This window comes from Zootermopsis nevadensis, unplaced genomic scaffold, assembly GCF_977971745.1.
Source record: "Zootermopsis nevadensis isolate Lab colony 2312 unplaced genomic scaffold, Znev_1.0 Znev_ptg000023l, whole genome shotgun sequence".
Classification (NCBI taxonomy): domain Eukaryota; kingdom Metazoa; phylum Arthropoda; class Insecta; order Blattodea; family Termopsidae; genus Zootermopsis; species Zootermopsis nevadensis.
Window position 1 is genome coordinate 5,656,616 of NW_028259155.1, and position 26,042 is coordinate 5,682,657.

The 26,042-nt window shown below is 37.1% G+C and overlaps 1 protein-coding gene across 26 annotated transcripts in view; it reads right to left on the reverse strand.

The window, feature by feature from the left end:
• The window catches only part of PMCA (plasma membrane calcium-transporting ATPase 3), a 287,318-nt gene that overhangs the window by 41,163 nt on the left and 220,113 nt on the right, over positions 1-26,042 (reverse strand). For 24 of the 26 annotated variants that reach the window (XR_015536674.1, XR_015536677.1, XR_015536676.1 and 21 more), the window contains 12 exons: positions 25,418-25,609; positions 16,896-17,128; positions 16,675-16,810; positions 15,317-15,451; positions 9,574-9,609; positions 7,092-7,286; positions 6,150-6,352; positions 5,882-5,988; positions 5,641-5,776; positions 5,308-5,549; positions 4,524-4,788; positions 2,846-3,025 (listed from right to left, as the gene is read on the reverse strand). Coding sequence is in view for 22 of the 26 variants with exons in the window: in XM_087354422.1 (XP_087210548.1) it covers positions 2,846-3,025; positions 4,524-4,788; positions 5,308-5,549; positions 5,641-5,776; positions 5,882-5,988; positions 6,150-6,352; positions 7,092-7,286; positions 9,574-9,609; positions 15,317-15,451; positions 16,675-16,810; positions 16,896-17,128; positions 25,418-25,609 (2,060 nt within the window). In the remaining 4 variants the exon portion in view is untranslated. Of the gene's footprint in view, positions 1-2,845; positions 3,026-4,523; positions 4,789-5,307; positions 5,550-5,640; positions 5,777-5,881; positions 5,989-6,149; positions 6,353-7,091; positions 7,287-9,573; positions 9,610-15,316; positions 15,452-16,674; positions 16,811-16,895; positions 17,129-19,445; positions 19,483-25,417; positions 25,610-26,042 lie in introns of those variants that run through there. The other 2 variants (XM_022084723.2, XM_087354417.1) reach the window with 2 other exon arrangements.

The following is a 26,042-nucleotide window of genomic DNA, read 5'->3' on the forward strand; positions in this document are numbered from 1 at the left end:
CTCTTTCCATAAAATATTTAAATCTGCTTCACAATTTTAATTCTTGTTTTGTCTCTTGTTTTTATACAATATTTTGTAGATATCATCTTTGTATTCCAGATTTCTGTTTTATTCCTTGCATAACCGTCTTCAAGTGTTTTTTTATGCAGCCACTTCGGAATACAGCACATCATCTGATTCGATGTTACTCTTTTTTCTGAATTTGATTTGTTTCTTTATTTTAACTGATTTTCCGTTAAAACAATTCATTCATTAAATATTAAACAAATCGCAAAACTCTACATAACGCAGAGTTAATATTAACTGACCTATGTTTATATTTAATTTCGCATTAAACTTTTCTAGGTTTTCAGTTGCACGAAATAATTTCATATACATTACGTGGCACACAAAAATGAAACAAGCTTCATGTATATAATGTCTGTATCCATCAGACACTTTTTGACATCATGACCATTTCTAATGCGGCACGTTATATCCATACGCTCGGCTTATAATTTTTAATTCCAGTGTTACATAACCTCATTTAACACCTTCAACAAATGTTGAAATATAACTGCATTACATAAAAATCCATGTTTTATTGAATTATAACGCACTTGCATGAAAAATATTCAAGTCTTTGTACGATTTGAGGTTTTCGTGGCGGCGAGCCTGAAGACGGCTATCTTCTGGGTTGTGGCGTCATGCAGTCTGGTAGAAGTTTACCAATGTTTATATATCCTTGCTACCTCCATTATCAGGACAATGATACAAGTCTTTAATTTCATAATTTGTCCTAAACCAGTAACTACTTATTCAAATGCCATCTTTTCTTTTTAATTACGTGGCAAGAAAAAGAGACCAGCACTTAACATCTTCCTGTTGGCAGATTTGTCTCTGTAATGACACAGGACACTTACTAATCACACTCAAATATTCAAAGTTATTACTTATTTTATTCCTTAAAGGAAATTATAGTCATTCAGTACAGTCTTCAGCCTTAATGTTGATCCTGTTCATAATCATGAAGCCAATTCATCACTGTCATCATCATTTCCAAAACCACCATGACACTCTTCTTATGATATCCCATATCTCACCACGTCACCATTTATTCATTATCAATGTCAAGATAATCCCATCCTTCTTCATTAAAATTACAACAATCACAAAAATCCTTCTCTCTTGCTTCAGTACCATCATCATAGTCTACTCAGCCTCTGCTGATGACGACGTCAATGATCAAAAATATATTTATTTTTGGTCATGTCACTCTTCTGCCTACTTCCACCAACATTGTCTTTATTGCCACGATTTAATTTTTAAATCTGAAACTTGATTTACAAGTTGCCTGTTTTTATTATCCTTCAAATTATTTAAATATGCATTTATTTAAATTTATTTTCTTCAACACATCTCAAAGTTTGTTTGCATTCTTTCTCCTTCGGTTGACCTGATATTGGTTTATGTGCAACTTTCACAGCTTTATTCGCCATGTCTTCCAGTGAACGACATTACTTTCAAAATACAACACTTTTTTTAAAAATAAATTACAAAGAACTGGAAATGATGCACAGAATAAGAAAACGTAGCATAATACGTGAATTGTAGCTTCCAATTTGTATATAATGTAATATTATATTCCTCTCATTAAGAAGATACACGTAACATTTACAGAATTTAACATTCATTTTCTTATTCTTGTAAATACTTGAAAAACACTACATATCTTCATTTCAAGCCTTTTACACATGCAACAATGATTTTTTTATCTTTTCAGTACTCAACCATACTTCAGGAGTTAATTTAAATTGTTCGATATACTTCCAAAGAAACAAAACTTCACACAATTGAGGCTTCCATAATTTTAGTTACAGACGCAGATATTATTTTGCAAAATTAAAGATGAGTATATTTGAACTGAAAAATCTGCTTCTGGTAAAGAAATTAAAAATCAAGTCATCTCATAAACTTGTATCTTCTTCACTTTTCACTGTCCACAGTTTACATTTCAATGTGATCACTCTGCATCGAAACAACGTTGCTTATTCGGACTGCAAAATTTGAAGCGGGACCATAAAATCCTGAAGGAGAAGTTGTGGGGAACATGAGCAGGCATCTTTCTTTATAATACTTAAGAATTCCAGGTTTTGTACTACAAGACACATTTTCTTCAGGAAAATAACATCTTCAAAAGAATTTCTTTTATTATTATGATTATGTAAAATCCAGTCCCAGAAGAAAAAGTTGTTTCAACATATTGCAAGAGCAATATCCTGTATCCTAATTAGGTGCCATCAGAAAAGAAAAAAAGAGAAACAGTAATCAATCTTTGAACACCACAGAAAGACAGAACTATAGTATAACCTATGAACGAAAAAACATTTTGCCACCAATAATTTTTTATTTTACTATTATTATATAATTAAGGGCTGAAGAGAGTGTAGGAGCTCAGAGCAGCCTGCCTGGTGGCTAAATGCTTTACAAAAAACCTGCGTCCAAGTAATAACACCACTGCCATACGACCTAGTCTTGCAAAATTGCTCCACTTGCCTGTGACGTCAGCACCCACCCAAAACACGTTGCAACTTCCATTAGCCTCCTGGCAGTTGGACAGCTACTGTGCTACCACACTTTTTCCAACCCCAGCTACGTCCACCAGAACTCTAATCTGAATGTGAGCATTTTGACTTTGTTCCATTCCTGACAATATTAATTCATTGTCGCCCATCACTTAATTGATCATGAAAGAACAAATAAACAAAATATCATAATTTTTAACTGATTATGGACAGCAGTAAAGGAGAAGTCAGACAAAATACACTCTGCATACTAATATGACAAAATAGTGTAAAGCTCTTACTTCGCCATTGCTGTCTCGTATTCTTCGGTTGAATTCCTTTCCTTCTAAAATAATGAAATCGTCTCCAGGTTTCAAAATTCCGCATTTCGTAGCAATGGACCGCGCTGTGTTTATGTTATCTCCAGTGACCATGCGCACAGTGATTCCAGCCCTCTGGCACTTTTTGATAGCTTCAGGAACCTGAAATATACACAACAAAATTTTTCTATGTTGGCTGACAACTAAAATTCATATTCAATTACTGAGAGAAAGACAAAGAAATACCAAATTAAACAAATTTGAAATATTATCAAAATAAAATTTTGCATTCATAACGAAGACATAACCAGAAACTTTTATATTCATAGTTTCATAGCCTCCATGCTGAAATTAGCTTTATTTATCGCTCATCAGAAAACAAGCCCATAAAGTAGGTAACAAGCAGACCAAAAACAAACCTTGTGTTTGTAATCAATTTCAAGGGATCACTGAATTATGGCCGTAATCACATTTATATATTCATATATCTCAACTTAATGGTACCTGCACCTTGTTGTGGTGGTGGGGCTTGAGTACCTCAGTGACCCCAAGAGCTACTGGTAGGGCATCCCTAGCCAGATTGGTCAAGGGGGAGAGGTCAGACTAAGACAGGTACCCTAGTCCTGGGGTTGGTCGCAAGGCTAACAACCTCGCACCGTAAAAAGGAAGATGTTTCGAAACCTCAGTCAAAGCCTCAGACAGACGGACCTAACTGAGGACCGAACGGAAGAGGAGAATTGAGGAGGCCATGGACCGAATACGGACCAGAGAGCCATAGAAGAAGAAGATATTCATATATAAGCACAGTCTGTGTATAAAGTAAGTGTGTAATAACTGGCCTACTTATAGAACACGCTAAAAGATACTTCAAAAAACAGTATCCCATGAAAATATTAATGTCAATTCCTATCCTTATTCTTGCACAATATTCAGTAAACAGCGACAGATTTTAACCTGGCATAAATATTCATACTAACCAGAAAATACTATTTGTGCTCTTCCATGCAATTTATAGTTGATCAGAATTTTAAATGAACACCACAGACATTGGGCTCACTTTAAAAAAATCTAAAGGAAAGATGAAGTAAAATGATAGCGAAATAACTCATTCTATGTGACGATATTTTCATAACACGATAGATACAGATTGAAGGGCAAATGTATATACAAAGCTAAGAAATGTTGGAACACTGGTTGACATATATAAAACTCTCTCTCTCTCTCACAGAAATCTTCAAACAATCTCTGTAAACACACGAAGATACACACACACAAACCAAGACTTATGTCACATCAAAACTGTAAAATCTGGAACCGAACATCACAATCAAGTGGATAACAATCCTGCTTCGTATTCAGAAGGTCCCGGGTTCAAACGCTGGCCCTGAGACTGGCTACCCTGACTGGGGTTTTCATGATTTTCCTCAGTCCCTATAGGCACATGCTGTGATAGTACCTTAAATTAGGCCATGACTGCTTCCTTCCTCTCGTTTGACACTATATAGTGTGAGCTACTGAAAAAGTGTCGTTAAATAAATATGTACAATCTGCAATGAAGTGAAAATGATGTGGTACAATACCTGCTGAAATTTAAAGACAAATTCATGCCATCTCAGCTTAACACGCAATGCAATTGGATGATTAAACATATTCCACTCACCTCTGGTCTCACAGGGTCTTCAATCCCTACCAAACCGACGCAGGTCAGATTGTTGACTGTGTTCTCCTCATCGTCCCAATTGGGTTCACTATCAATGTGCACTTGGTTAATTTCTGCTTTACCAGGTACAAATTCCCGATAAGCTATTGAGATGGTACGGAGCCCATCACAGGCCATGGGTTCGATGACTTGACGGACCAATCGATCTTGCATTTCTCGCGTAAATTTTTCCAGGTGACCGTCTCGGCCATAAATAAAGGCGCATCTGTAAAAATGGACCTGTGTGAATGCTGATGGGTTAGGCAGAAAAGAATACGAACCACTTAAAACCAGGAATGAGCAACACATCTAAACATGAAGATTTCTGTCTTCTGGGTTGTTGCTCTGTGTAGTCTCGTCGACGTTAACCAACGTTTCAGAGGTCATACTGCCTCCGTCATCAGGGTGATGAACATCGACCAAACTACACAGAGCAACAACCCAGAAGACAGAAATCTTCAGACTCACCGCTGTGAAAACCTCAAATCTTACACATCTAAACATATGTATACAAATGTTCAAAACATTCACAGACCTTAAACACCGAGTTTCAACTTTAATTATACCATAAACAAAAATTATTATTATTATTTCATTATCTGCTAACCAAAACCTTGAGTACTAGTTATCTGAACATTTCATTAAGCCAAATTGCATCTATATTGCACTAAGGAAGAAAAAGTACATATAAATCATGCAATTCTGCATAATACTGTGAGCAACACAATCTGTTATTCAAACTTACTTTTTGAGGACAATCTCTGATGCTCCCTTGGTAAAGAGTCTGTAACCTCCCCCTTGCCGTGGTACCACAGTGCTCATAGATTTTCTTACAGAGTTGAATGTATAAACCCGAGTAAACACTTCCTCTGGTATGTCATCCCGAATTGTCTGGTAACGTTTACCAAGTGCTTCCACAAACCCTAGCAAAGCACACTCAGTTTTATTACCGACTTGCTTTGGCAATTCACCAGCGCCATCTCCTGGCTGAAAGCAGAAGCCAATTTGCATCATAAGCATCCCAAACATTAACATGACAGTTTTATTTAAGAATGTGTCAGTAAAAACGTGTTCTTACCATAATACAAGATGTGTACGCTGAATTGATGGAGATGGCTTGGATTAGCGTGTTCGCAACATGCGGCGGAATATCCGAAAACTTGGGAATTGTTTTACTTAACTTTTCACATATGTATGATTCAACAACTGTCATCCTAATAAAACAGACAACAACGAGCAAGTTTTATTATTGTACATTCATATGTATATTTAGAGTCCCATAAGAATTATGTCGCACCAGATGCTATAATCATAAATACCTATTTGTAGTAAGCGTTCCAGTCTTGTCAGAACAGATGGCAGTAGCATTTCCCATAGTTTCACACGCATCAAGATGACGAACAAGATTGTTATCTTTCATCATTTTCTAGGAGGGGTAAAAAAAAAGGGGGTTCATGAATATTCTTATGACAATGAACTGTAATTAGTAACTCATCTCAAAATTCCAAACTTCTCCTAACTCATTTTGGAGTACACTGAAATCCATACCTAACATTTCCTTCCTGGATGTTTGCATCACATACATACCTTTACGGAGTACGCAAGAGAAAGTGTAACAGCTAATGGAAGCCCTTCTGGCACCGCAACAACTAACACAGTCACACCGATGATAAAATACTTGACAAGCTCACTTGCATGACTACTCTTCCAGCCGCTCTCTTCAAACACGTATGTTTTTATACAGAATTGAATAACTAATATCACTACTGTTAGCATGGCAATCATGGAACCTAAAAAAGAACAGAAAAATCTTTATTTTTATATTATTTCTCATACAAACCCTACAATTCTCAAAACATTACACACTTAAGTGAATTTAAAGAAGACCCCAAGATACATAAGACATAACAGCAAAAGGCTCTTCTCCTCTTCACACTGACATACATCACCTACTTGAACCTTATATGAGCCGGTGTAGTCAGTATAGTGACTTTCTACGGACTGGACGACCAGGGTTCAATCCCTGATAGGGGCAGAGAATTTTTCCTCTAACCTCTGCGTCCAGACCGATTCTGGGGCCCACCCAGCCTCCTATCCAATGGGTACCGAGGGCGTTTACATACGCTCATTATTAGTCAACAGAGATTTTTGCATACTGTCAACATAACGGAATAAAATGATAATTCCAATTACGGTAATAAACCTCTCACATTACATGTTTCAACAAAATAACATCAATGAGTGTACAGACAGACATGCTGAACGTCATAAACATAATGGCAGTTTTGTTGAAGAATGTAGTGCGAACATTTTATTACCAAAATTGAAAAATAAACTTTTAATTCAGCTGTGTAGAAAGTAACCAGAAAATTCTGTTGCTTAATACACACATTATTACTAGTCAAAGTAACATTTTATCTGTAACTCAGGATTTAACTTTTGTGCAGATATTTTGTGACGCAGAAAAATCTGTATGTCAAAAGTACTGCTTGATAAACTCCACTTAAATCTTCAGTGCATAAAAATTACCTGCATAACCGATTTGGATGGCAAGTTTGGTCAGCTTAGCTTGGAGCACAGATTTCTCTTTCTTGTGGCTCTCTGATGCTGGTGCAGGCTTGTGGTTTTCCAAGGCATCATCGTGCTTATTTGGTGTGTTGTCGGCAATAGGAGCAGGTACACTCACGTGACTGTTACCAGTTACTGGTGCTACGTCTTCTTCACCTGCATACAGAACATAATGGCTAAGGCTATCTCTCCTGATTCACTTCAAAATACATAAAAAAGTATGTGATCAGGGTGTACATGTAACTGTCTTATAATGTCATGTCAAAAATTTTGAATCATAAAAAAAACGATGCCCGTAATTGTCTTAACGCAGAAATGCTTTAACCTCCACACATACAACTTGAATGAGGTTTAGAGACATTTGTACAGCAAAATAGAGTGATAAGGCCATTATGCTGCCAACAGCCGCGTTCTTGTTTCATCTGTTCATTTATAACAGTTAAACTTTTACGGTTAGGTTAAGTTACGCAATATTGCAACGATGATAATTTGCTTACAAATGACATAGTTTATTACAACACTCAATAAAAGTAGTTGAACACTGAAGTGTATAGTTAAGCATTTGTATTTTATAATATCAGTATGTTTCCCATCAACATTAATATTGTAAAGATAATGTAATAAACATACTTGTGGCAAAACTTGTTTGCCTGATGCAAGGCTAAAATCATGCAACTTATCATTGACCCCACTCACTTTTTTTTTGGGGGGGGGGGGGGGGGGAAAGATACAATATCGCGTGTAGCAGAGCCATGCAAAATGTTCGCATATTAAATATGAGCTATGTAAGCTATCAAGGACTGAGGGCACAATTTTATCTTCTAAAGACACTCACAAATAAGTATAAATTAATTTCTCTCAAGTTTGCCATTTGCTGACCACCCTTCATGCTTGTTAATTTAAAGAATATTCTGCTGCTACCAGTACATTTCCAATTACGAAGGAGAAGAAAAAGAGCTTTTGCAGAAAAAAACAATTTTCAGCTTATTTCTTTACAGTGTTTATCTGCGAAGCAAGCGAGAACTGGGCCATACAGTTATTTGCCACCCTGCTACTGGAAGCGTCCTTTGTTGCCAAAGATCTGAGAGTATCATTTAAACTGACTTCTTTCCTCAATGCACATTTTGAAAAAGTTCTTTGCCCCCCAGCGAGTCAGATGAATGTTGAACTCTTGCCATAAATTCACTCAAAATATACAATTTATACTTGGCTGGCTTTGGGAACTGTACAGTAGATACTAGTGTCAGCTCGCTCCTCTGTAATATTGGCGTCTTGTCACGGTAAGAACATCTTTCATATAACATATGCTTTATCAAATTGTGTATCACTGTATCAGGAAAAGTCTGAGTGTTGCAATGTGCAGCTGATTTTGACAATATTTTAGGATGAGGTGAAGTTAACCTCATTATAAGTACTAATTTCACATGAACTACTGTACCCTATAGCTGGCATGTGATGTCCTGTGCAATTTCAGCACTGAAATTTATTACGAAAATTTCCATTTGGTATCTATGAACCTCTTCAGTTAAGGCATGCACATTTACAATAGTAAAACTGCACTATTAACCCTTAGCGATAAAGTAACATACCCTATCAATAACAATGACCAACACAATTTACTTAATTACTATTTAAAGATATTCTGTCACTGAAAGCCAGTTACTATGTTCTGGTCCTCGTCCTAGTTATAACTACTGGAATATAATAACTAATCATTATATTTTTATGCACAAAGTAATAAAAAGTGGTATATCCACATTACTTAAGTAATTTATGATAAACATCCTAAAAAAATGTGAAAAACACCTGATTTATGGCCATCTTCGATGTGCAAACAAATCTGAGCAACATTTCACAGTCAATCGTAACATAAAGGATTTATGAAAACTATCACTCATTTAACCTTTAATGAATGGGAACAGTTGATTTAAACCCCGTACGATAATGCTGCCAGCCAGACCATAACTCCATAGTTAACAATTTGGTATACTGACTGGCTAATCGGGGTTCGATCCCCGATGGGGGCAGCGTATATTTTTCCTCTAGCCTCTGCGTCCAGACCAGCTCTGGGACCCACCAAGGGATAAAGCGTGACCGGGGAGTGACGCTAACCCCTCACTACCACCTAGTGCCGCAGTTAAAACTGAGTATGAGCTATACCTCCACTTGCCCCCAAGCGCCTACATGGCGTATAGTGGGATGGCTTTACTTTTAATTTTTTTATTATGCTAGTCCAACACAAGTAAAGCTGGACTATGTAATAGATGCATCAAAAGGATAATGAAGGTTAAATAAATGATACTACTCTGCAAAGAATGGTTTCCAAGAAGCCATGCTTGGAAAAACATACATTCTTAATTCTACTGTTATAAAATATGCAACTTCTATCAACTACAGTGTAATAAAGCAATAATATAATAAAGAATCAAAAAAGGGATTTCACCTGTCAAACTCTTCTTCTTCCGCTGTTTCTTAGCTTCTGGACAGGGAATCATGCAAAAGGAAATCCATTAGTATTACAAACACAAAAACAAATCAATATCACACATCTCAACACCTGGTCCACATTGGAAGCCATTTCATTCAAAGAAACACCAATAAACAATTGTCACTGACAGATTTAGAAGAATGGAAAGTCAATTTTAAAGTGGTTCACATAAACTGGTTTGTGAATTTAAAAGGTACATTTGAAAATTCATAAATGCTCAACTTTGTAGTAAAAAATGATATTTACAGACATGCTTATGAAAATACCATTCAATCCAACTAATTTCAATGCTTTACTCTAATGTGCTAACTCAGCAGCTACAGGAACCAATTACAATTATAGAGAACTAAACAATACATACAAAGAATTAATTCATATGAAACTTTCTAGTGCACAGTACACGCTGGACTAATTTAGTATCTGCACCGCACCATAAACTTTATAACAAAACTGAAGGTGATACAATATGGTAATTACCGATTAACCAAATTAAGCAAAAGATTAATATTCAGAAATTTATTATCAAACACGTTATCACACACCCCATCTGCAGCTAAGACACAGTCAACAAAATGCATTCACTATGTGAAAATGAAGCAGAAAATGTACTTATGTCTCTTAATTTTGACACAAACTTAAACACCAACAGCTTCTACAAGCAATGGACAAGTTATAAAACTGTTATAAATGTTCCTTGTATGTAAGACCTCAAAATAATGCCATCTCTCACATATGTATACCATTTTAAGTTATCCAAGAAACATTCATAACTGTAAGCATTATAATTTTAAAAAAATCTGTTGCAACACAAAGTAGCAAACCATTGGATAATAAACATTTCTTTGTAGCAATTGGTGGTAAAAGAATTCCATACAACTGAACCATATTCAAGACCTGATCTCACTAGGTTGATGTAAAGCAGTGGTCCACAACGCGGTGCCCGCAAGCGCCATGGCTTTTTTTTGGTGCCCGCGTTGTTACGGAAAGAGGTTATACTGAATAATGAAGGCCATTTAACCATGAACATTATAAAATCAAAGCACAAATTTTGACTTACTGATGCCCATCTTGACGATTGCTTGCGAGCAGCAACATCATCCTACACTCCCAAATTTGAAAAACTGGCCGAAATGCAGTGTCAAACATCACACTAACTTCCCACTTGAGTAATAATAATTGTACTTATAAAACTACGTATTTTTGATTGCATGGTTTCTTGTATCATTAAACGTCGTGTTGTTTTGTGTATTATTTGGTGTCTATATCTTATTTGTCCAGAGAAAAGAAAATTTGGCTTTGTTAAATGGTTGGTGCCCGCCACGATCTCATAAACTCTCAAATGTGCCCGTAGGCACAAAAAGGTTGGGGACCACTGCTGTAAAGCATTGCCAAGCTGTCAAAAGAAGGAAAGAAAAAGTTACAGTCCATATCAGGCCTAACAACTTTACAGCATGAGAAAACAGATAATCAACATCAGGGCCAGCCTTAGGAAAAATGGTGCCTCGAGCAAACAAAAGTCACGGAAACCAGCCCACCTAATGACAAGATATGCACCATTAACAATTTATGTGTTAGGCACAATTCATACCAAAGGAACCAACAACAAGCAACACGGTAACACATCAAGAATAAGATGCGTAAAACTCGAAGGTAAGAGACCACTTCTGAGACGAAGACACAGATGGTAGGGCATAATTAAAATTGATAAAGGATATCACATCTAATTACTTTACAAGATCAAGGAAAGCGCTACACTTCGCAACTATTTCACTTACATTTGGTGCATATTACCTGTGACCACTTTCAGAAAGTTACATATACAATTCTTTGCAGTTGAAACACAACTCTGCAATTTACATCTACATGTAACTTATACCAAATTACAACTTCTGATAAGATCTGACACACTGCATAATTTACGTAAAGCTGCTACATTCTAACACACGTCTACTGAAACATTTCAATAGATGTATATTAGACGTATAAAATTAATGTATTCTCTGCTAATTTCAAGTTTCATGTGCACAAATGTATTTAAAGTTTCAAGTGCAGTGTTACATAAGGAAGTACGATGCATATGGAAACAACCAAAATCTAATAATATTCAAATACGAGCAAAATTACGAACACATTAACCCACTGGCATACCCAAAGTCTGATTCAGGTGCACAAGCATTTGTGCCCTGAACTAGCTAGTGCCCAATTCAGAGGTTTCGTGCAGTATGTTATTTTATCACAAGTATTTAAGATATCATTACCTCTCCTGCCAAAAGATGGCATATAACTTCTCTAAACCCAGAATTTCATTTCATATACAGGTAGGCCCCTGATTTACGCCGGGGTTACGTTCCACTTCCTCAGGGTCGTCAGCTGAAGCGGCATAAATCGAGGAAGAATTATAATGTATTGTACTGGCGGACGAGGAGAAAGCAACTGACGCTAACACTAGCGCCGCCTAGGTACCCACTTCCTGTGCTGCATTTAGGCTTGTGTTTTCAAATTTTTTTTTCATTATTATTTTAAAAGAGCGTTAATGTGAAACAGCATAAAATGAAATGTCATAAAGCGGGGCCTACCTGTATATGTAAGTGCCATGTATTATTTATGATAAGAGATACTGAAGGGCAAACAACATGTTATCCTCACTTCAGTGGGATTTATTAGTAAACGCTGGGCTGATTTGTGGTACAGACTCATGAGATAATTCTGCTCGGTAAGCAAGATTCTATTTTCACACACTCACTGTCTGCTTCCTTTGTGCGTGAGGAGTGGAAGTAGCTCAGTAATGGTTACTTGAGCCACTGTTTCTTTCATCTCTACCATCACTGTCAGTCATATCACCATTAGAATTGTAAGTTTTATTTTCACAGATATCAAACAGCCCATTAAGACCATGTGCTGATGTGTTACAAGTACATATTCTTCTAGGCACTTCGCAATCTTGAGAGAGAGAGGGGAAAAAAAGAAAAAAGGAAAAAAAAAAACCACGCTTCGCATAATCACAGTATCATACACAGAGAACTATGATGGAGATTTCAAATTTTCTTTAAAAACAAAAATCAACCAAGAATAAACTGTACTTCATTTGCACATGTATAATAAACAGTACGCCAATGGGTTTCACACTAGTATATGATGAATTTTCAAATGTACAATCCATGCTTGCTGGGTAAAGGTACGTGCTTAATCCATTTCCTTCCTCTTGTTAACAAACTGTTCCCAAATAAGCCAAAAATATCATATTTTGATCCAATGTGTAACAGATGATTTAATTAGGAAGTATAAAAACCAATTCCTTATGAAAATCATGGCGATAAACCTAAATGTTTCTGGTTAGATAAAATTAATTTTTTTAAAATGAATTACGAATATATTCATAGACACATGGCACTAATGCTGCTCAAACTAAACTAATATTCTACTCTGTATTCTGATTATTTCAATCAAGAGAAGTAAGACATGCAAATTATATCAAGAATTCTGTCCAGGAGGATTTATAAGATCTTGTATGGAATACACAACATACACACAGTAGGAAAGTGTTTGCAACAGGTCACTTTTCTGATGACAAACAGAACGTGGTATTACGATTAACACAAAATGCAATGAGGACGTGTTAGCAGGACCATAACAAGTGATGGCACAATGTAAGATAAAATCCACATCACAAATACAACATGAGCAATTACCATTTCATATTCCGTAACACAATTTTAAACAAGAAAGTTTTTACATCCGAAACAACTATTCAATACTGCCAAACACAATCCTCTTCTGTATAAATTGCAATAATCCCACAGTTTCATATTATCCTTCCGCACAGTTCTCTACCATAAATGTCTCATACAAATATAACGGAATTTCTTTTCACCAAAATAATGAAAAAGGTTTACATACATATGGGTCCGGAGAAACCTCCTTTCTGAGTCAAATCACTCTTTACCTTTCAAAATGTCAATGCAGCACAATATTTGTGACAATGAGTAGCAATGGGAAGAAATTGGTATGACAGACACGTGGTGCAGTCTGGGACACACTTCAGCATCAACAGTAAAAGCAAAAGCAGAGCTGTCCCACTATATGCCATGTAGGCGGTTGGGGGGAGAGCAGGCATAGCTCCTACTCAATTTTGACCACGGCACTAGATGGGGGTGAGTGGTTAGCATCACGCCCTGGCCGCACTTTACTCCCAGGAAAGGACAGAGGCTGGGTTGGCCCCAGAACCGGTCTGGACGCAGAGGCTAGAGGAAAAATCCTCTGCCCCTGTAGGGGATCGAACCCTGGTCATCCAGTCCGTAGCCAGTCACTGACTGAGCTACCCCAGCTAACAAAACTAACATTATTGTATTGCTTTTTTTCTTAGTTTACAACATCCAAGTTCAATATCTCTGTTCTCTAAAATTAATTTATTTTATTAACGGTAAGCAACAATGGTTAAAATTTGTAGGGACACAAAAATATCAGTTTATATGATTTGTCAACGATGTAGAAACTCTTAGACGCCCATTAGACATTCCTCAAACCCTGTCAAAGTTTCTTAATGTGTTCAGCTGACAATGACAAAACAAAGCACAAAAGACATTTTAAGTTCTTGCCATATTTGAGCTCCAGGGACAGAAAGCAACAAAACTAACAATGCATTGAAATTTTCCAAAAAGGAAAAGGAGGCTATAACTTGGAAATGAGGCTCCTCCAGGCTCAAGTTCATATGAACTTTTCCCCTCGTTTCAGTGTTTAAAACTTACTCCTACATTTGTGCCAGACCTTAAGCTACACTCTGCATATTAAAAACATAAATAATATTCAATATGTATTAAAACTATTCTTTGGTATATCTTTCATCAGATTACAAGAAAATATGCTAAAGCCAAGTACCATCTGAAGTATTAAGCAAATGATAATATTAAATAAAAACAGATAATGAAATGATATATTTGTAAATAAAATACTTTCTGTGTTTCTTAACACCAAGTACAGATAAATTCTGAAATTTTATACTGGGATACTGGGAACGACCCGTTCTTCAAGTGCCTGAGCACTGCGGGTCCCAACTTTTCATTGGTTCGATCTATAGACATTTGGTAGGACTCCTTGGACGAGGGATCGGCCCGTCGCAAGGCCTCTACCTGTATACAGGACAGTACAACACAGAAAGACGCGGACAAACATCCGTGGCTTGAGTGGGATTCGAACTCACGGTCCCAGCGACCAAGCGGCACAAGGGCAATGCCTCAGACCGCGCGCCACTGTGGACCCCCGAAATTTTATAAGTATACATTATAAAAATACAAAAAGACAAAGCTATTCGACGTGCAAGGCAGAAGACTTTTAGTAAGTAATGGTGATAATATTTAGTTTTCACTATCCGAAGATTAAGAATTTTAAAATAAAAATCATTTGGTACTCTGCAGTATTAGAACCATCCACCATTGTTTCCAAATGTGATTTAACAAGGCCTTTATGTGTCTGAACAATAGTGACAGATATTCATAAATGAAATTATTTGTAAAGAGGGCAGAAAAGCATTCTTCCTTACAACATTAACCAAAACTGCACTCAACACAATAAATTTGGTTCTCGTAATAAAATAGACTTTAGAAACATGTTAACAAACTGGAACATGCTGGAAATTTACACAAACTGGGAACATGAACACAAAAGTGTTTCATGCATAGGAAACTGAAACTACAGAGATCACCTTTTTTCCGCTTCTTGATCTCCGCTTCCTGCTGGTCAACAGCGGCTCCGAGAAGAGTGAAGATAATACCAGCTTGGGAATTCACCCCAACAGCTGCTACTAACATCTTACCACTTCCTTCCATCACATGAGTTCCTGCAACAGAATACACCTTCAAAAATGTGTCTCATTTTGTATCTCACAATCATTACATTCCGGATTATCCACGTCTGTCTGTAGCATTTTTCCTACGCGGTACGAAATCCGCATGTCTATGGGATCACTCTAATAATTATGAGGTTAATTAATATACTTCTTTCATGGCCCTACAACCCAGTTGTGGGTCTTCGCCACCTCCTTTTTGGGGGTTTTCCTAGTCTTTGAAGCGTGCATTTATGAGTAGTGAGTGACCAGCCCACTACCTCTGCACAATTTCTACTCAATCCTGATTTAACTGCCAGAGCCATCCAGTAGTGAATCAGGAGAGACTTGGGTGAGAAATGGCTGCTGAATTTTGCTTACGAAACATCTTTTACATGCCATAAATCTATCACACGGAACTGCCAGCTTTACTTCCACTCGGAAGGAAGTTGTGCTACAGATTTTTATCTCCCTTAAAAATCCATCGACCTCAGCGAGGTTTTAACCCGCAAACCTTGGGTCTAGTGGCGAGCATGCTAACCACTAGACCACCGAGGGCAACTAATTAATATACTAACCACTTAAAAAGCATTAACACATTTGAATCAATAAGCATGCTGTAATGTGAGTGGTATTGTGATATATGGTTTAATAAACTGACTATGTTACAGGTGACATCTAGAGACCAACAACAGTACTCATCAGTAATTCACAGATGAGGAATATCAATGATAATTATGACCACTTTTAGATAGAAGCAGCTCCTTAGGGAGGCTACCCGTAACAGCGAAAGATGTAGATCAGGGGTTCCTAAACCTTCGATCATGCCCCAAAGCTGGGTTGTGCAGACTTTTTGATGGGCCAGGTTGCAAAAGTCAAAACATTTTTACAGTATCGCTAATTTAGTCAAGTAAATGTAGCTGACAAATTTTGTTAGTTCACTTCTGTAATTGTAAATGTACCTCTATTCACACAACAATTAAAAAAATATAATACTGGCATAATTACAAAACAATATATTTCTAATTTGTCCCTAACTGCCAAACTATTGGTCGTCAGGTGGAAGAATTTTGAAATGCTGGGTTGCTAACAAAAAAAGGTGTGGAAATTGCTGATAAAGATATCAAAAAGTAGAAAAATTATATAAACTCACTTAGAATCTTTATAAAAGATAACTAGATATAAGTGACTGCCATAAATTTAATATTAGTTATCCTGATTTAAGTACAGCAACTTACCTGACAGAAGCATTGGGTCAACATGCTCTCCTTTCTTCACATGATCTGATTCACCAGTCAGAGATGATTCATCTACTTTCAGGTCATTACTCTGAATAAGAATGCCATCTGCTGGTAACAGATCACCGTATTTAACCTGCAAGATACAAACGAGTATTCAAACAGAGAAGATATTTTAAAATAAATGGCAGTGGTTTCTAACTACCGAACGAGAAACTTACTTGGCATATGTCCCCGACCACAATGTCGCCAACTGATATCTGCTTGACCTCTCCTCCTCGAATCACAGAAAATTTATGCTCTCCTTCAATTCTGTTCTGTAACCCTCTGAATTGCCGTTCCTTCGTATAATCATTGAATGCTGTTACAATCACGACGACTATGACCGAAATGAGAATGGCCAAGCCTTCAATCCATCCGTGATTCCCTTCGTCCTCGTCCAGCTGTGGCCCTTCTACAAAATCATGCAATCACGTCATTGAAGTACAAAGTGTACATTTATGCGTTACAGGTTTTCATGTGTTGATTTCCAATTTGGTAGCACTAATAACACTAAAAAATGGTGCAGGAATATATTGTATACCTAAATCCTATCATATTATCATCAACAACACTATCTTAACAGAAAGCAGGGTTGGGTTCTAAATTAAATGTTTCACCAACTTGAATCACTTCACAACAAAGAAAAGGATATGAAATCTTAATGTATATGCATACACACAGTAAATCAATCTACTTTTTGACCTCGTGGTAGTGGACAAATCAATATATAAAAATCAAAGTCACATTAAGTTTCCAACTACCTGAAAACCAGAATAGACTTCAAATTCTCCTAAACAAACTCACAATATCATTCTCTTATCTCTCATAAAAAAAACCGATCTTCACTATTGTATGCACGAGTATAATTATAATTCATTGTACCTTCAAAAATGCTTAATCCCACAATTCACAAACATACAACCATAATTTGACACTACATTTATTAAACTTTAACACGTGGCATTAACATCTCATGTAAGGAAAAACTATTAACCCATTAATAATATCTGCTCGCATGCTGGAAGTAGTAAAAGTGTGAGCTACAACAAAACAGGTAAGTCTAAGCAACAAACTTCACGGTACGGTAAAACGATGAAGCCAACAGTACGACCATATAAAAATTTGAAAAATCAGTCTCAGCGGGATACATTAACAAAAAGGATGAACACATTGATGCATATTTCCTAGACATGCTATCAATTTTTACAAGACATACAGTGGAAGAAGAACTGTAGAAATGTGTTGCAGTGTGGAGAAAATGCAACAGCTCACTGCATACAAATATAATTAATCTATAAGACAGATACAATTATTTGAGCCCCCTTTTCCCCCAAATATAGTACATTTTGTCCTCTTACGTATCTAATTCATCTGAATACACGTCTGTGTTAGTATGAGTTTCACGTTTCCCACACCAGCACACTGATCATACCTCCGACACATACCCAATTTTCCATTCAAGTCAGTGGAATGAAGTAACAACAGTATTATAAAACAACAACATTATCCTAAGCACAACTGAAACTTTTTCACTTCATTCATTCATCCAACGGACTGACAAAACCTATTTCATGCTTAGCACTTACAAGGTGGAATACTAAAAACATATTCTACACACACATTCTACTACCCAAAGAAGTCTTAATAGAAAATTTAGTCAAGAGTGAAATTTATATATGTGGGTGCCACAGTGCTAACAAGATATCACCACAAAATATACCTACAATGGCTCAGAAATTAAAAGGTCCAAGGCTCAATTTGTTGGCGAGGAGAGAAAAGGAGAATTACGGTGTAAGATTTGAGGTTTTCACAGCTGTGAGTCTGAAGATTTCTGTCTTCTGGGTTGTTGCGCTGTGTAGTCTGGTCGATGTTAACCAACGTTTTAGAGGTCATACTGCCTCCGTCATTAGGGCGATGAACATCGACCAGACTACACAGCGCAACAACCCAGAACACAGATATCTTCGAGAATTACGGTGATTATGGCAGGATTTTAAGTTTCCACAACTGCGAGTACAAAGTTAGCTGTCTTCTTCACTGTAACACCACGTAGTCTGGCAAAAGTTAACCAACGTTTCAGAGGTCCTTACTGCCTCCATCATCAGGGCAATGACTCATGGGACCCCTAAAACACTGGTAAACTTATACCAAACCACACAATGCTACAACCCAGAAGACGGCCATCTACGGTGATTCACAGTTCCACTGTTCTTTCCAACAAAGCAGCCTTTACCATGTTTATGCCAAAATGCCTGCAGCGTCTTAAATTATTAAAGAGAATTAAGACAGATTTCAAAATTCTGAGGATCACAAACAGAACCCTGGAGAGACCAATTAACTTTCTAAGCCATTAAGTGTAATAATACATCCAAGTTGTCTCACAGGTGGAGGGGGGGGGGGGGGGTGTCAAGTCACAAGCACACCTAAACATAGCGGAATCCTGTCCCAAAACCATACACTACATTTTGACAAAATTATATCTGTACACATCCATAACAATCCTCCCCACAAAGTCTTCAAAGTATATATTGTTTTCAGATATCCTTTTGGAGCCAAGAATCTATGTTTCTGATCATTTTGCTACAACAATATTAAGTTACACCTGTGCACAGAAATATTACCAATTTCCTTTAACTATACAATAAAACACTTGGAACATGAGAGTGAACGAGCAAAAGGGAAGTGACTACAACAAAGTCTACTGAACACCCAGAAGCTAACGTATTTACCATCCATGTTGTTATCATCTGAAGATGGCAATCCATAAAAAATAAACAAACATGAAAGAAGTTAATTGTCACCATCAGTGTGTCAACAATTACTGTGCGAACTGCACGATGTATTAAATGCTGAAATTCCTGAAATGAATCTGAATAGTCAATGTTCTTGCACACATATCGGTTTTAGAACAAATGACAGCATTGTAACGAAAAATCCGCCTCCTCAGATCTACTCCACAAGATGGCTGCTATCGCTCTGCCAATGTATCATGGACTGGGATTTCACACATGCCTGCTAGAAACTGTGAGATTTCAGGTTCCTATAGTGTCGATCATTAAGACGCTTGTCTTCCAGGTTGCTGCACCACGTAGTGTGATAGAAATTTACTGATGTTTCAGCGGTCCTTGCTGCCTCCATCATCGGCCTGATGATGGAGGAAGCAAGCACTGAACTGTCGGGTAAACTTCTACCATACTACACGACACAACAACCCAGACGACAGCCATCTTCAATAGCATCTAAAGCTTGAGAATTCTGAAAATTCATGTGAACCAAAATACCCAGACTCCTGATGAACCCCAATTCTGATGACAGACTAGTTGAACCATTGTAATATCACATCTCCAACAGCCACGCACATCTGTCAGTGTCAAAATGAAAATAAAATTTAAATTCATTTAATGTTCCTTCCTGTGTCTCACACAGTACAACTGAAGTTTAATGGTTGTATCTTACACATTTATTTTGCTTTCCCCTGCATAAAAAAGAAAGAAAAAATCTTTAATTCACCAGACTTGGAATCTTCAATAAAACAAACCAATATTATAAACCTGAGACTGTTGTAGCAATAAGAAAGTTCTTTATAAATTCAAATTAATAATCTTACAACAAACTCAACAGCTTCAAAGTTTGAAAGAAATAAAAGTACGGCCATTTGCAATAAATCTGTTCATAATTTACTGTTCTCATTACATTTCAACATTTGGCCATATAAATGGAATATTCGAGAGTTCACTCGTATCACATGCGACAAATTCCAAAGTGCACAATTTTTCCAGTTTTAAGTATCTCCAAAACTGGTATCTACCTATGAGTCTACATAGTGTCACAAGCCAGAACATGACTATCATATTATTATGTTTTAATGAGTCTGTATTCTTCTTCTATTTCCGGTTTAACAATGTTTATACATTTTCCGGTACCCTTTTACGGGTCCCAAATTTTTTTTTTTTAGTTCGCTTGATCTGTGGACATTCGGTAGGACTCCTTGGACGGGGGATCGGTCCGTCGCAAGGCCTGTACCTATACACAGGACAACACAATACAGAAAAACATCCATGGTTTGAGTGGGATTTGACCCGCGAGCAAGCAGCACAAGGCCCACGCCTCAGACTGCGCAGCCACTGCGGACCCCGAGTCTGTATTCTATTTAATAAAAATGTATGACAATTTAGGGGAGGGTCCATGGTACCATATTGGTGGAATAACACTGAATAACACAATTTTATATACCCGTATTATTTCAGTACTCATCATTAGTGAATTCTCAAGAAAACCATTAAGTCTAACCTCCAGCAATGTCAAAGAACCTTACGCAACAATTGAACATAAAAAAATTCTGTCTCCTTCACAACACATTGCATATTTTTTTTTAAAAAAAACCATCAAATGCCCCAGTGTTATGAAACTTTCATTCACTTTCCATTCTCACTAATCTAAAAGTTTGGTCTTGTACATTTTAGACTAAAAACATAACCGATTCCTTTCAAAATTTGTCCATATACTGAACAGTACTTGCCTTCTCTGATCTACAGAACAAATAATATACAAATTTTAAAAATGGCTGAAATTTAAACATCAGTTACATTAACAAGCAGAAAATATCCATTATATTCACTGTAAATGATGGATATATTAATGTTTGGAAACATGAACGAAGAGATGGTGAGAAACTGTAACATGCCACAGGATGGCGACGACATAATTTGAAACTGCATATTCTGATTCCTTTAGAGAAAACTACATTCACCAAATACCTGTAAAATACTTCTGTTTTATAGCTTAAACAATGTTACATTCTTGGTTCAGTGCAATTAAGATAACAACACCCACATTAACACACACACTAAAAACAACTTGTACAGAGTAAATGAAAGTCAAATTACCTTTTTCTGTGAAGTCCGAATGTTAAGACCAAGAACAAAGAATCACTCAATAAGAACAACTTCATGTAAGATTTGAGGTTTTCGCAGCGGTGAGTATGAAGATTTCTGTCTTCTGGGTTGTTGCGCCGTAGTATGGTCGATGGTTACCAACGTTTCAGAGGTCATACTGCCTCCGTCATCAGGGCGATCGCATCGACCAGACTACACAGCGCAACAACGCAGAAGACAGAAATCTTCAACGTAATTTCAGTTTCCGATAAACTTCAATTATTGTAATATCAAACAAAACAAGACCTTACAATTACAATAAACTCTTCTTTTTGCAGAAGACACAGCATTAAATGAAATGTAATATTATTAAACAGCAAATATCTGTCTACACAGCTTTATTATTTTCTCTTGTTTTTACCACTACATGTTTTGGTCAACATTGGTCTGGTCGCACATAGAGGCATCTTATATAACTGTGTGACAAAACATCTTCAATGGTAAAAACTTATAAACACAAATAAAAGAACATGTTATGTCCATCATTAAAAGATAAAACATTTAAACAGTAATTATTATTTTGCCGCATTTGCAGCGTCCACCTACTTAACTCTGTGACAGCACAGCCAAAGCTTCGTCGCTGCTAATAACGACGCATACCACTGGACGTAATCCTAAGATAATTCTAACTACCTCTCATTCTCACAACCTCTCTCTTGAAGATCCATCTTAATGCTATCTTACAATCTCCTTTCCAGTCTTCTACGTGATGTTATCAGTTTCTCAAACTACCATCCTGTATACATGATCTGTCGTGCCCATCCTAGCCACATGTCCAGCCCATCACACTAACACTACTAGATAGGCTATCGTGTATTAAACACAGGTTCCCGTTATGCAAATTCTAAATGAATTCCACACTAACTTCATCCTCTTTGAAAACGAATATGTTCACGAAACTTCATTTTTAAACATCCGTAACTTTACTCTTCCATCAATATATACAATCAACCAAACCCAGAGAAAACAAATGGCAAAATTACTATTTCGTACATCTAAATCTTTAATCTTTTAGAAAGTCACTGGAAGGATAATTTCTGAACTAAAAATAACAAACATTTCCGGAATTTATTATTTTCCTAATATAAATGTAAACTTCATTTCTATTATACTATTATTCTCAGACACTCAAATTTAAAACATTATAATAAATTTGTTCTTGATTTTGTGTCACACTGACATACTTACTTACGGTTATTTAATGATTCTTTCACGACTCAGATTAAAATGTCAAACTTTTATTGATTTACACTACTGGGCAAATTATGTATTGCGCTATAGCAAATTTGAGTGGTATTTCATTGTATTTATATTCTATCCCATCAATTAATTTTACTAATAAATTAATATTACTATATCACAATATACAAATAAATAATTTAGTCATTCTCAATCTCTCAACTCTCACGGGTTTTCCTGATGGCATCGCGTAAACAAAAATTAAAAAGCAATGGTAATAAAACATCCCCTTGTTTTAGCCCACTTTGAACTTGAGAAGCGTCAGATAAATGTTTACCTCGCAAACTCTAATAAAAGCCTCATACATATGCATTTTAATTAACATTACAAATAGAATTAAAAAGTTACACCACACAGTACTATATTTGTCAAGAAAGCGTCAGCTTCCTAAATCTGATAAAATATGGATGACACTGCTCACCAGAAAGAAAATAACTTTGGAAATTTAGTTTTCACTCACACGGCAACAAATTTACATCAGAGCGATGCGTTTTGAACAAATATTGACATACACAAACATGCAAGTGGTTTCATATGTAAATCACTGCGGTTTTTGTAGTAATCCAATGCTGATATCACAATGATTCCTGAACCTTAAGCCAAAATCAGTGCCCTGTTATGCCACTGTTCAGAGGAATGCCAGAAGACATTACTGCCGAACGACGCTCGTTTTCAGTCAGCCGATGTGACCAATGGTCCCCACCTAATGGTACCTGCACCTTGTCGTGGTGGTGGGGCTTGAGTACCTCAGTGACCCCAAGAGATACTAGTAGGGCCTCCCTAGCCAGATTGGTTGAGGGGGAGAGGTCAGACTAAGACAGGTACCCTGGTCCTCCAGGTCGGGGTTTGGTCGCAAGACTAACAACCTTGCACCATAAAAGGAAGATGTTTCGAAACCTCAATCAAAGCCTTGGACAGATGGACCTAACAGAAGATTGAATGGAAGAGGAGAATTGAGGAGGCCATGGACCGAATACGAACCGGAGAGCCATAGAAGAAAAAGAAGATGTGACCAATGGTACGCTGTCAAAAACATGACAGGGCAGATTTATCATGTGAGATTTCAGGTTCTCACATTAATGTGAATGAAGATTACTGTCTTGTGGGATTTTATACCACGCGGTCTCTTAGAAATTAAATGAAATTTCAAAGGTGTTAACCAACTCCATCATCACCATCATCAATTTTTACCAGACTATTGCAACATTCTCATGGTTATTATCTGACTGGGCCACCTAATAATTATTTGGTATCCACCAAGTTCGGAGACGCTGACGAAGTGATGGGAGACGTAACTGGAGAGCTCCTGTGTCAATGGGACGAGTATCTGACCTGCAAGACCATACGTAACATCTACAGCGACAACTTTCTTCACCTGTTGTAAATTCCTTAAGAAATGAACAGTTCTTGAGCAACTCTGTAATGATCTCAACAATATCACAAGACTAGATACAAAACTCTCTCTACTGTTCACATTATTATCTCATTCTTAAATTATAACAAATCCTTCACACTCAATTTTCAAATAATTTCAATGTTGTGCCTTACACGTCTCAAACCAAATACGACATGCAAGCGTGTGTTTGCCTTTTAAAGACATTTAATCAAATACAGACAATGCTGGTAATAAATGAGAGAAATACGTGAGTTCCCTAAAACCATGTCTGTACCCGACATAAAACTAAACTTATTGTGACTTCAGCGGTAACGAACGAAGTCTACAGTACTGTATCAAATGAGGAATTCTGATGTGAAGAAAATTAACATCATCGCAATGCGGAATGTTCACTGTAACATGTAACTGAAGCTCAAAAATTAATAAAAATACTCAGCTATGAAACATTTGTCTTCATCAGAACTCTGGAGGAATTAAAAGTATTTTAGTAACAGAGTAACATATATTAAACCAAATTTCACAAAGTATAGCTTTATGGTCATATAAAATAACGCGGATATGTTACGCATACATGCAACTGGCCATCCTACATCGTAAACAGGCAACCCTATTTATAACATTTACTCTGTAAAACACTGCCTTGTAAATACGACGACATGTGAAGTAACATATTATCTTATCAGTAACTTTTTCTGTAACAATGCCAATTCAAAATGTTCTTAACCGCTTATGTCGGCATTTAAATGGCCATTTTACGTTCTTAAGCTGCCCATCCACGTACGAGTCTGACTCGTGTGCCGGGCTCGGATATAGCAGACTCGGCTCGTGACACCCCACCCACAAACGAGTTTGGCTCGATGGAACCCAAGCCGAGCCGAGCCGAGCCGGGCTCGTACGTGGATGGGCCGCTTTAGTTGACAATACTACAGCAAAAATTATCTCACAAGTCATCAAGTTAATAACCTATATCATCATCACTGTAATATATCAGTACTTTGGAATACTCATGCATACGATAATTTTCACTGGCTCGAGTACATTCTCAGAATTCAGGACAAGCAATAATATATTACAAAACAAATTATTACACTGTAAACAATACATTTGTTGCCACTGGTGACAAAGTTCTTACCTGCTGAATCATCATGGGGATAAAAAGCTAACGCCAAAGATATAATAGCAGCAACTTCTAAAATAATGAGTGTCACATCTTGTAGAGCCTCCCAGACAAGTTGTAGGAACGTCTTAGGTGGCTTTGGAGGTATGGTGTTCGAGCCAAAGGTGTCTCTTCTATGTTCTACGTCAACTTTGGACCCACTAAGACCTGAAAATAATAACATTAACAATTGTAAGATTTCAGCTTTTCACAGCGGTGAGTACAGGATTCGAGACTTTCGCGGCGAGTACAATCGATAAAAGATCTTTTCGGGCGATCAGCCGCTTTAACTGGTTATCGTAGTAAACCGACGTTTGCCACGGTGGTCTAGCGGTTAGAACGCTGGCCTTGTAATCCTGGGGTCTCGGGTTCGATTCCCGGCGGTGCCCGAATTTATAACTTGTGTTGGGCAAGGCCGTGGCCTAGGCAACACGGAGTTTTCCTCCGGGGGCTTCCCCGGTTTCTCCGTGGCATTCACACACAGAAGAAGGCAATGGCAAACCACTTCTGGATCATCTGCCAAGAACGTATATGAACAGGTCCCAGTCCGAGAAAAGGATGGAAGGATCCTGTTCATATGGACCTGTCGTCAGACAGAACA